Genomic DNA, 12,146 nt, shown 5'->3' with positions numbered 1-12,146 from the left:
GAACATGGCCTAAGAGACAGAAACTGTTCCAGCTCTTTGGAAACCAACAGTTTACTTGAAAAGATATTTTACACTCTTCTCACTATATCAGATCATTGTTTATCTTTCCTATCAAATACTGTATTTCTCCCCTAGAAACCTTATGTGTAACATTGTTTCGTTTTGTCAGTCATATAGTCTGTGATTTCCCCCCCCCCCCTAAATCTTGGATTTTATATTTTTATGTAAGCCGCTTTGATTCTGATAAAGCGGGATATCAGGTTTTTAATAAACTTGGAAACTTGGCAAAGAAAGATTATTCACAGGGCCGGCTCGGCCTATGGACCAGATTGAGGCACTGGCCCAGTGCGCCTGTGATAAAGCATCAAAATTCCAGTCTAATGTCTCTCTTCCCTCCCCTTAGTGGGTGTGGAAGATGAGATGCCAGATTGGGAGTTAGGATTTTGGTACCTTTATCACTAGCAGTGCGTGTAGGAGGGAGATGCTGATGCAAAAGTTGGCTCAGGGTGCTGCGGTCCAATGATGTTTCTGGGATTAAGGGGAGAGAGGGAGGTGGTCCTGTGTTCTTCCTCCTCCTCACCCCTTTTTAACACAGACACACACTCACTCTCTCTCTCTGTCCTGAGAACTTGCAAGCTGCCTCACCCATTGTACTCATCCTCACCAAACAACTAGCCATTTTCCCACCCAAACCCAGGCAGCCTGTCCCTACGCATCCCTTCCCATACTTCCACCCCTCCCCATATCCCTGGGTTTGTGCTTCTTCCTTTTGCCCCTCATACTTCTTCTTTTCCTTACTAATCCCTTCCTTCTTTTCCACCTCTTTGATGCTATTTCAGAGCCTGTCTCCTTTCTTCCTTCTCCCTCTGAGTCCTAACCACATAATACCCAACCTCCCAGCTCCACTATGGCAGCTTCTTCTGGGATGCAGGAACAGCAGGACTCTGAGCAGTCTGTACTCTTGCTCTCTCATACTAACATCGAAGTTATTGCGCCCATGCAGGCCACGTGCAGTGTTGCCGGTCTCCGTGTCTCTCCCCCCCATTTACTCTAGGTTTCTTTTTTGAACAGGAAGTGTTATGTGATTAGGGGTAGGAGGAAGCCGAGGGGACTGGCAGCACTGGGCATGTTCTGCATCTCCATAGCCTGTATAGTAATAAATCACTAACATTTCAGAGAGGCAGCACTGAGAACTGTTCCTCCTGCATCTCCAGCCAGCTGTGCCACAGTGAAGCTAGGAGGTTGCGACTGACCTGCAGAAATCTTGGAGGGACAGGACCTCAGTGATCCGAAACAGATGCATCCTGAACTTCACATCTCTGAGGCATGTGCAATATCAAACACCTGTTCTTTAGCACTCTCCAGACCAGTAGAGGTTAACTTTACGAATGGGTATATATCTAATCATGACCAGCAGGTGGAGACTGAAAACAAAACTTTGGGACAGTATATACTATCCTCCCTTCTCTATTTCCCTCAGTCTTCTTTCAGTCTCCAGCAGGTGTTGAGTGATCTGTACCCATCTCTCTTGGTAGGGCTGTTGGAATTTGTTTAGGGGTTTATTGTCCCTGTTTTTGGCCGGACGGAGCTTGGTCGGGCCCTGTTTGGGGGTCCGTCCGACCTCGGGGGTGTCAAACCCGGCGGGTCACGAGCGGGGTCCCTCCCCCCACTTCCTCCACCTCCCCACATTTTTTTAGAGGAGCCTCAGCAGTAAGCCTTGCCCCCTAAGTCAAGCAAGGCATATTGCTTCGAGAGCCTGTGGAGTCTGTTCTGTAAAAAAAAAAAAAAAAAAATCCTGAGGTAGTGCTGGTCTGAAGGGTTGTTTCCCTTTAAGAAAACTGTATTTTACTGTATTTTTTTCATGTAACCAGCACTTTTTTATAGCTAGGTCGCGTCTGGAGCAATTGTGCCCTTCTCCGGGGGAGTAGGCCACAATTTTAGTCCAGCCGCGAGGCACTCGCGGCCGGCCTGAACTCGGCGGTTTGGGTCGGTGAGGTGGTGGAGCTCCGTCGGCAGCGGCTGCAGGCGCCCAGAGCTCCCCGCCGATGGTGCCTCGCGAGTCGGCTTGGAGCAGTGGGGAAGCCCGGTCTTCCACAACCGCCCACGGAGGGATTCCCCGAAGGATTCCCTCTCAGCTGATTTTTTGACAGCTGATGCCGACTTGCCTGTCTTAGCGGCTGAGACTGTTCAGTCTTCTCAGCCGCTACAGGCCATGGAGGGAGCATTTTTGGCGGGAACTTCGCCATTTTCTTTGTCTGGCCCCTCCATTTTGTCTGCAACCTCAGGTGACCTTCCCCCTGTATGGCGAACACAGGGGCAGGTTTCAGCATGGACCCCTGCTGGGGCAGGGAGTCCCTGGGGACCCCCAGGGGTTTTTTGCCCCCAATTTATTTTCTTTCTTTGTGCGGACTTTTGGGGGTCCCACGTGCGCCTGGGGGGTTTCGGGGGGGGTTTCCCTCCGCGCCCCCTATGGCTTTGCCTCCCTCTTTTCGTTTGGCGTCCCCTCTTCCTCCTCCCTCTTCCAAGCGCCCGCGGGGGGGCTTGGATTGCGAATTGGTGGGCGGAGGAGCGTGTTGGCCTGGTTGAGGACCTGGCTGCTTTGGCGGGCTTCCAGGATCCTCTAGAGGGGACGCCTGTTGGCAGCGGGGCGGCGGGTTTCCCGTCTTCCAGAGCAGATGCGTCCGTGGTGCGCTTTTTTATTCAGAGGGATGAGCTTTTAGACCTGTGTAGCAGGTCTCCTTGGTGCTGCATTTTTGCAGTGGCGCCGCCGGAGACCCCGCGTATGGGGGCCCCTCTGCTTCAGGGGGTCTGTCCTGGTTCCCGCTCTTTTCCTGTGCGTCAGGATTTGCGGGATTTTGTGTTGGCGCAGTGGCCTATGGGCGCAGTTTCGTTTGGTGTGCGCCTTGGCTCTTGGGTATCCCGTCCCGGAGGGAGGTAGGGCTACCTTAATTTCGCCAATGGGGAACGCGGTGGTCTCGGCACTTCCTAAGCGGCATACCGTGCCTGTTATGGACGGTTCTGCTCTTAGGGTCTCGGAGGCGCGTGCGTTAGAGACTCTTCTTAAGTATGATTTTGATGTCTCTGCCTTTGGGGTCCAGGCGGCTGTTTGTGGGGAGCTAGTCGCTCGCGCCGTGTTTCGGTGGGCTGAGCGTGTCCTGGATCGGGAGTCTGATGACTGGTCTCTAGTGGATCAGGAGGTAGCGAAGATTGCGATGGCTGCCTCGTTCCTCTCAGATGCTCTTTATGACTTGGTGCGGATTTCGGCTAAGTCTATGGCATGGCCGCGCGGCGTATTTTGTGGCTGCGCGCTTGGGCGGAGGATTCTGCGTCCAAAGCTAAGTTTACTAAAGTTCCCTTTAGGGGGTCTTTTTGTTTGGAGAGGAATTAGATGAGTTGATTCAGACTCTGACGGACTCGAAGGTGCCCCGTCTGCCTGAGGACCGTGCCCGCCCTGCGTCTAGGTGTGGGGCTGCCCGGGGGCGTTTGCGGGAATTTCGCAAGTATCGCCCGGGGCGTGGGGCTGCTTCTTTCCCGGCTCAGGGTTTTTCCCGGGGTCGGTTCTTCCAGCGCATGCAGCCCTTTCGGGGGGCCCGTCGGGGGGCAGGGAATCCCTCCGCCGGTTCCCCCGCTTCCCGTCCTGCGCAATGACTCCTTGCCGGCGCCCCCTTTGGTTCCGGTGGGGGCCCGGCTGCGCAAATTTTTCCCCAAATGGGCCGAGATCGCGTCCGATCAGTGGGTCCTTGAGGTGGTGCGGGACGGTTACGCTCTGGAGTTTACCCGCTCTCTGCCGGACCTTTTCCTCGCTTCTCCATGTCAGACTCCATGGAAGACGCAGGCTTTTCGTCAGACCCTTCAGCGTTTGCTAGATCTCGAGGCAGTGGTGCCGGTGTCCCCTACGGAGTGGGGCACCGGCAGGTACTCCATTTACTTTGTGGTGGCCATAAAGGAGGGGACCTTTCGGCCCATCCTGGATTTGAAAGGGGTCAACAGAGCTCTCAAGATTCCGTCTTTCCGCATGGAAACGCTGCGGTCGGTCATTCTGGCGGTTCAGCCGGGGGAGTTTCTTACGTCTCTCGATCTGACGGAGGCCTACTTGCAGGTTCCAATTCGGGCCTCTCATCAGCACTTCCTTCGCTTTGCGATCTTGGGGCGGCACTTTCAGTTCTGTGCGCTTCCCTTTGGTCTGGCCACGGCTCCTCGGACGTTCACCACGGTAATGGTGGTCGTCGCGGCAGCCTTGCGGTCGGTGGGCATCCTGGTTCACCCCTACCTGGACGACTGGTTGATTCGGGCAAAGTCGTTGCAGGAGAGCTCCCGGGTTACGGCTCGGGTGGTGGAGTTTCTCCGGTCGCTGGGCTGGGTGGTCAACCTTTCCAAGAGTCGGTTGGTCCCGGCTCAGCGTCTGGAGTGCCTTGGGGTTATGTTCGACATCTCCTTGGGGAAGGTCTTCCTTCCAGAGGCCCGGGTGAGCAAATTGCAATCTCAGATTCGCCTGCTTTTGGCGTCCCGGGGTCCTCGGGCGCGAGATTTCCTCCAAGTCCTGGGGTCAATGGCGGCGTCCCTGGACGTGGTGAGGTGGGCGCGGGCCCACATGCGTCCTCTTCAGTATGCTCTGCTCCGGAGGTGGTCTCCCCGGAGGCAAGATTTGGATGTTCCGGTTCCCCTGCGAGGCTTGGCGCGCTGCAGTCTGCGCTGGTGGCTCCGGACCCCTCACCTGGTTCAGGGGGTGGGTCTGGATCTCCCGCAGTGGACGGTGCTCCTTACGGATGCGAGTCTCCTCGGTTGGGGGGCTCAGTTTATGGGCCACTCAGCTCGGGGCACCTGGTCCGCGGAGGAGGCCTCCTGGTCGATCAACGGGTTGGAGACCAGAGCGGTCAGGCTGGCGCTGTTAGCTTTCCACTCCCTTTTGCTGGGCAAGTCGGTCAGAGTCCTGTCGGACAATGCCACGGCGGTGGCTTATGTCAATCGTCAGGGGGGCACCAAGAGCACTCCTGTGGCGCAGGAGGCGGCTCGGCTCATGGTTTGGGCGGAGTCCCATCTTCTGGACCTCTCGGCTTCTCATATAGCCGGGGTAGAAAATGTTCAGGCAGACTTCCTCAGTCGTCACTTCCTGGATCCAGGAGAGTGGTTTCTCGGCGCCGGAGCGTTTCGGTTGATAGTGCAAGATTGGGGGCAGCCCCTGATGGACCTGATGGCCACGAGTGGCAACGCCAAAGTGCCCCGCTTCTTCAGTCGTCGCAGGGAAGGGCTGGCCGAGGGTCTGGATGCTCTGGTCCAGCCGTGGCCAACGGAGGGGCTGTTGTATGTGTTCCCTCCTTGGCCGCTGGTGGGCAGAGTGCTTCTTCGCATTGTTCACCATCCGGGTTTGGTGGTGCTGGTGGCTCCGGATTGGCCTCGACGTCCGTGGTATGCGGATCTGGTGAGGCACCTGGTGGCGGTTCCTCTTCCTCTGCCTCTCTCGGACGACCTTCTGATGCAGGGTCCCATTCCCTTGTTCGACCCGTCTCTCTTCTGTCTTACGGCGTGGCTCTTGAAAGGGGTCGCCTTAGCAAGAAGGGATATTCAGACAAGGTGATCGCTACACTGTTGGGGTCCCGGAGGCTTTCTACCTCTCGGGCTTATGTGCGGGTTTGGCGTCTCTTTGAGGAATGGTGTCGTGCGCGGGGAGTGACCTCTTTTCGCGCTTCTCTGCCTAACATTCTAGAGTTCTTGCAGGATGGCCTGGATAGAGGCCTGGCTTGGTCTTCTCTCCGGGTTCATCTTGCGGCCCTGTCGACCTTTCGAGGGTTGGTGTCAGGTCAGCGTTTATCGGCTCTTCCTGATGTGATTCGGTTTCTGCGGGCGGCCAAGTTGCTTAGGCCTCCCCTACGGCCCTCGGTTCCCTCTTGGGATCTTAATCTGGTTCTCTCTGTTTTGGTGCGCCCGCCTTTCGAGCCCTTGGACGACTGTTCTTTGAAGGACCTTACTTTGAAGGCGGTCTTTTTGGTGGCCATTACTTCTGCTAGGCGTATTTCTGAGCTGCAGGCTTTCTCTTGTAGGGCTCCCTTCTTGGAGTTGTCTAGGGAGCGGGTCGTCTTGCGGCCTGTTCCTTCCTTTCTGCCGAAGGTTGTTTCTCCTTTTCATGTCAATCAATCGGTGGTTCTCCCGGTCTTGGGTGGTCGGGAGGGCTCTTCTGAGCAACGGCAGCTGCGCAAGTTGGATGTCGGTCGGGTCCTTCGCTCTGATGTGCAGCGGACCCAGGAATTCCGGAAGTCCGATCATCTCTTTGTCCTCCTGGCTGGTCCTCGTCGGGGAGCTGGCGCTTCTAAGGCTACTATTGCGCGCTGGATCAAGGAGACGATTGCTTCCGCTTATCTTCTGAAACAGCAGCCTGTTCCGGAGTTTCTCAAGGCTCATTCCACTCGGGGTCAGGCGGCTTCTTGGGCTGAGTCGTCGCTCGTGCCTCCGGTGGATATTTGTAAGGCTGCGGTTTGGTCCTCCTTGTATTCTTTTGTTAGACATTATCGGGTAGATGTTCAGGCGCGTCGGGACGCGGTGTTCGGTGAGCGTGTTCTGGTATCGGCCCTTCGGGGGTCCCGCCCGTGAGAGGGACTGCTTTGGTACATCCCATTCGTAAAGTTAACCTCTACTGGTCTGGAGAGTGCTAAAGAAGGAGAAATTAGGTTCTTACCTGCTAATTTACTTTCTTTTAGCTTCTCCAGACCAGTAGAGGTCCCCACCCTGTCTGTTGTTGTTGTTGTTGTTGGGGCTGTTTTCGCGGGCAGTTTTTGTTTTTTGCTGCGGGTTCTAGTATTTTTCTAGGGCCGGGGAGAATTAAAGAACAGCGGCTGTGGCTCGGCTGGCTTAGCTGGCGAGCTGTGGGGACATTTTCCTTCGGGTATTTCTCCTCTGCATTTTCCAACAGCATTTGGGTATGTTATTTGTTACTCCTGTTCGGAGTATTGTTTTCTTCCTGTTTTCCAGTTCTTGGTTCTGCTTGGCTATTCGGCAGACTGAGGGAAATAGAGAAGGGAGGATAGTATATACTGTCCCAAAGTTTTGTTTTCAGTCTCCACCTGCTGGTCATGATTAGATATATACCCATTCGTAAAGTTAACCTCTACTGGTCTGGAGAAGCTAAAAGAAAGTAAATTAGCAGGTAAGAACCTAATTTCTCCTTCCTTGAGTCCCATGACACTGAGTTTGGCAAGATTTTTCCTTCAGCTTCTGATTGCCCTCTGCCTTCCCTGTGGGGTTCTACTTTCACGTATTTCTCTTGCTCTCCTTTTGTTGGATGGGTGACTGGGAGGATGTTTGCTTGGTTCTTACTTTGCTGTCATTTGCTCCCAAACTAAGCTAGTTACATGCTACAAACCAGTAGCAAAGGGCAGACCCTGGTTCCTCTATATCTCAGAGGTGTCCTAGATTTGCTGACTGGTCTAGGTGAGGGAGCATGCTATCTGGGCCATCGCTGCTGGGGGTCTAATGGATCCTGTAAAATTCAAAGGGGTTGTTATGGTCAGCCTTACGTTATTGTATGCTGGCTGTCAGCATGTGTGTTGGTAGGACTAGAGTGTCAACAAAGGACTCTGGGATATTATATTCAGTTATTGGAAAAGCAAGGGAGAGCAGATAGCTGAGCTTATTAGTAACGTAGTAAATGACGGCAGATACAGACCTGAACAGTCCATCCAGTCTGCCCATTAGTTATATCCATTAAAAATACATGATTAAATTAACTTGTCTCTTCTTTAATATTTCTGGGTCATAGACTAAATGGGGATTTTTTCACATGCTTTGACCCTTCGTCTATGCTAAGGGGGGAACTTTTCTGTAAAAGGCAGATATTAACCCAGGTTCTTTCATATCATTACATTGCTAAGTGAGGAACACTAAACTTCTATAATGTAAAGGAAGATCATGCCAAACGAACCTACTGCGTGTCTTTGAGGGGATTAGCGAACAACTGGACAAAGGTGACCCTATAGACATCATATATCTGGATTTCCAAAAAGTCTTCGACAAGGTACCCCACGAGCGCCTACTAAAGAAGCTGTGGAGCCATGGGGTGGAAGGGGACGTGCACAGATGGGTCAAAAATTGGCTGGTGGACAGGAAGCAGAGGGTAGGAGTAAAGGGACACTACTCTGACTGGAAAGGGGTCACAAGTGGTGTCCCACAGGGGTCAGTGCTGGGACTGTTGCTGTTCAATATATTCATTAATGACCTGGAAACAGGGACGAAGTTATAAAATTTGCGGACGACACAAAACTCTCCAGTAGGGTCAGAACTGTTGAGGAATGCAAAGATCTACAAAGTGACCTGAACAAGCTGGGTGAGTGGGCAAAAAGATGGCAGATGAGCTTCAATGTAGAGAAATGTAAAGTCTTGCACATTGGAAAGGAAACCCGATGTACAGCTATACGATGGGAGGGAGGGTACTGGGGGAAGGCAACCTAGAAAAAGACTTGGGGGTATTGGTGGATACAACGATGAAAGCCAGTGGCACAATGTTCAGAGGCCTCAACGAAGGCAAACAGAATGTTGGGCATTATCAAAAAAGGTATCACTACCAGAATGAAAGAAGTTATCCTGCCGCTGTATCGAGCGATGGTGCGCCCGCATCTGGAGTACTGCGTCCAGTACTGGTCGCCGCACCTTAAGAAGGATATGACGATACTCGAGAGGGTCCAGAGAAGAGCAACAAAGATGATAAAGGGCTTGGAAAACCTTTCATATACTGAAAAGCTAGAGAAGCTGGAAAAGCGGAGACTTAAGAGGGGACATGATAGAGACCTATAAAATCATGAAAGGTATAGAGAAGGTGGAGAGGGACAGATTCTTCAGACTAGCAGGGACATCAAAAACAAGAGAGCATTCAGAAAAACTGAAAGGAGACAGATTCAAGACGAATGCTAGAAGTTCTTCTTTACTCAGAGGGTGGTGGACGCCTGGAATGCGCTTCCAGGAGAGGTGATAGAACAGAGTACAATATTGGGTTTCAAAAAGGGATTGGATGACTTCCTGAAGGAGAAAGGGATTACAGGGTATAGATAGAGGGTCACATTATAATCACCCCAATTCCAAAAAATCGTAAACAACACCTAACATCAGCAACCAACTATAGACCGGTAGCATCCATTCCATTTTTCGTAAAAATAATGGAAGGCTTAGTACACACCCAACTGATGGACTACCTTGATCAATTCTCACTACTACATGAAACCCAGTCTGGCTTCAGACCTCTATTTAGTACTGAAACGGTGATTGCAGCGACCCTAGAATACTTACGCAACTTATTCAGCAAAGGCCTTAACGCCTTAATCATGCAATTCGACATGAGCTCGGCCTTTGACTTGGTGGATCACGAAAAATTACTACAATGTCTAGACGCAATCGGCATCGGAGGTGAGGTACTTGACTGGTTCCGAGGATTCCTTACGACCCGCACCTATCAAGTACGCTTCAACTGCAACCTCTCTAAAATATGGAGAAACCCATCAGGCGTTCCACAGGGGTCCCCACTATCCCCACTACTCTTCAATGTCTATATATCTTCACTAGGCATGCAGCTGGCCCAGCGAGGTATAAAAGTATTCAGTTAAGCAGATGACTTCACAATCATTATCCCGTTTAATGCGTCTCCCTCCGAAATCACCCCCATAACAACAGAAGCGCTAAACCTGATGGAACAATGGACCACAGAATTCAAACTGAAGCTCAATTCAGACAAAACTAAATTCTTTATAGCCTCGCCACACGCACATAATACGACAAAATCAGTACGCATTAATAATCTTAACTACCCCATTCAACCAACGATGAAGGTTCTGGGGGTAATACTAGACCAAGGTCTAACAATGAAAGACCATGTGGACTCCCTAATCAAAAAAGGGTTTTTCACTCTCTGGAAACTTAGGTCCATTAGAGCATACTTCAACGCTTCAGCTTTCAGAATTCTAGTACAATCCCTAATACTAAACCACCTTGATTATTGCAACATTACCCATCTGGCAATCTCCCAGAAGCAAATGCAGAGACTACAACTAATACAAAAGGCAGCAGTCAGGCTGATTTTCGGGCTGAAGAAGTCTGATCACATAACCCCTTCCTACCGACTCCTGCACTGGCTGCCAATGGAGGCACGAACGAAGTTCAAGCTGGGATGTCTCTGCTTCAAGGTATTACACGGTCTAGCCCCTAAATACATAACAGACCTCTTCTCATTCCCAACCAACAGACATGAGAGAAGAACACACCTGAAATTCGTCTCCCCACCGAGGATGCAAATATAAGAGATACCATCAACAACTTCTATCGTACCAAGCAGCCTTATGGGGCAAAGACCTAGAAAAATTAATTACACACACAAACAAATACAGAGAATTTAGGAAACACCTAAAAACTTACCTGTTCTCGAAATACCTAGGGAACGAACCAGGACAATAGCCCCCCTTCGTAATACCATCCCAAAACCGAACTTGTAAACTGTTAACCCCTAATCACTAACTATGAATACTCCATTCAATTTATGGAATTTTTCTAATTCTTTGTAAGCCGCATGGCCCTGCAGCATACGAACTGTTGTTATCACGATTAATGTTGTTATAATCAGATGTACACTGCTATACTCTGTAATTCGCTGTCTGTACAATTTCTCTTTATTGTAAACCGCCTAGAAGTCGCAAGATTGTTGGCGGTATATAAGAATAAAGTTATTATTATTATTATTATACAGGGCACTTCAGGATTAGGGCACAAACAATGTAGGTGGTGGGAACTTAAAGGTCAAGGACCTGGGGGGCTGTCGCGGGAGCGGACCCGGCAGAGGCAATGCTTATGTTCTTATGTATAACAAAATAAAATACCCTCCAGAGTATGTATTCAGAACTGTCTTGTTAAAAAAGATTGAGAGGTGAGAATTGTATTAGAGGCTCTGAGGAGTTCATGTCCACTCAGGATCTCTTCTGTGACTTTATGAAGATCCTGGGGCAGAGCCACTGGTCTTCCTGATGCCACTGCTTCTAACCGCTTACTCCAGTGCAGCTGCCTGTGTCTGATAATCTGGAGGCCAGTAAGAGATAACGACCCAACCACCCTCTCTTCTTCTGATAACAAAGTCCCCACCAGAAGCTTCCCTCCTTCACCTTTCTTCTGGTTATCCTGGTGCATTCCTGGCTCCCCCCTCACTCCATCTCCCTTGCACATTTTTCTGTAGACAATCCCCCGCTAGTGTGAGTTCCTTCTAGAGCGTATTCTGCTGCCCATGTCACCTCTCCTTTCTTTTCCAGTGCAAAGATCTGTGAGGAGAAGTTGCGCTATGCAGCATATAACTGTGTGGCTATCGATACAGACTTGAGCCCATGGGAGGAGTAATGAATCGTGCAGGAACCGTGTTGGAAGGGCTGCTGTTCACCTGTGTACCTCCAGAGCTCATGTGATGGGCTGATCACGATGCAGGGTTGCGTGTCTATTAAACTCATGAAACTTTGCTTCTGCTTCAAGTTTTTATTAACTAGAATTTATCTGTTCAGACCCCTCCTCTGACATCCCCAGTCCCACACTGGGTCTCAGTGCTCCCTTGCTCTCGTAGGTCTTGCTGATTCGTAGATGCACACTATCTCTGGCCTGCCTATTGGTAGAGTAAAAATTTTGCCCTGGCAGACAGTCTGGTTTCCTTCCAGTACTAATTTGTTACTGAAACCACAGTTCAAAACGTAAAAATCAGACTGGGACTGAATGTGACTGGCCACCAGATCTCAGAAGTTTCTGACAAGATCAGAACCCTTAAGAATCAAGAACGGCCTGTGGATTAATCTCCAAGTCCCAGCCCTATCTTGTATATAAATCTCTCAGCCCCAGCCTGCAGGTAAACCCTTCAGACCCTCAGTGGGTGCTAGAACACCCTCAATATTCCTTCCAGCACTGCCCAGATATGAGCAGAGGAAAGCAGGAAGTAAGGATCTGTTTCCTCAACTACTACTGCAGCTCATTGGTCAGACATTCCTTAGCTGGTCCTCTGCAGGTTATTGGCTGGCTAAGGAATATGTGACCAATGGGCTAAGAGCAGGAAGCAGAGAAGAGCTGTAGTTGTGGTCAGATGGGCTTCCAGCTTTGATGTACCATAGAGAGAGAAGTATACGTGCTGAGGAAGGAGAGGGTGGACG

The 12,146-nt window shown here is 50.9% G+C and overlaps 1 protein-coding gene across 1 annotated transcript in view; it reads left to right on the top strand.

Annotated features, from left to right (window-relative positions):
- The window catches only part of HECTD3 (HECT domain E3 ubiquitin protein ligase 3), a 37,793-nt gene extending 26,322 nt beyond the window's left edge, over window positions 1–11,471 (top strand). The window contains exon 21 of the mRNA XM_033916021.1: window positions 11,271–11,471. Coding sequence (XP_033771912.1) covers window positions 11,271–11,355 — 85 coding nt within the window. The 3' untranslated portion in view covers window positions 11,356–11,471. The remainder of the gene's footprint in view (window positions 1–11,270) is intronic.
- Window positions 11,472–12,146: the final 675 nt, after the last annotated feature.

The sequence above is a fragment of the Geotrypetes seraphini genome, chromosome 12 (genome assembly GCF_902459505.1).
Source record: "Geotrypetes seraphini chromosome 12, aGeoSer1.1, whole genome shotgun sequence".
Lineage (NCBI taxonomy): Eukaryota > Metazoa > Chordata > Amphibia > Gymnophiona > Dermophiidae > Geotrypetes > Geotrypetes seraphini.
Note: the sequence above shows the minus strand (reverse complement) of the source record. Positions and strands in the feature narration are given on the sequence as shown.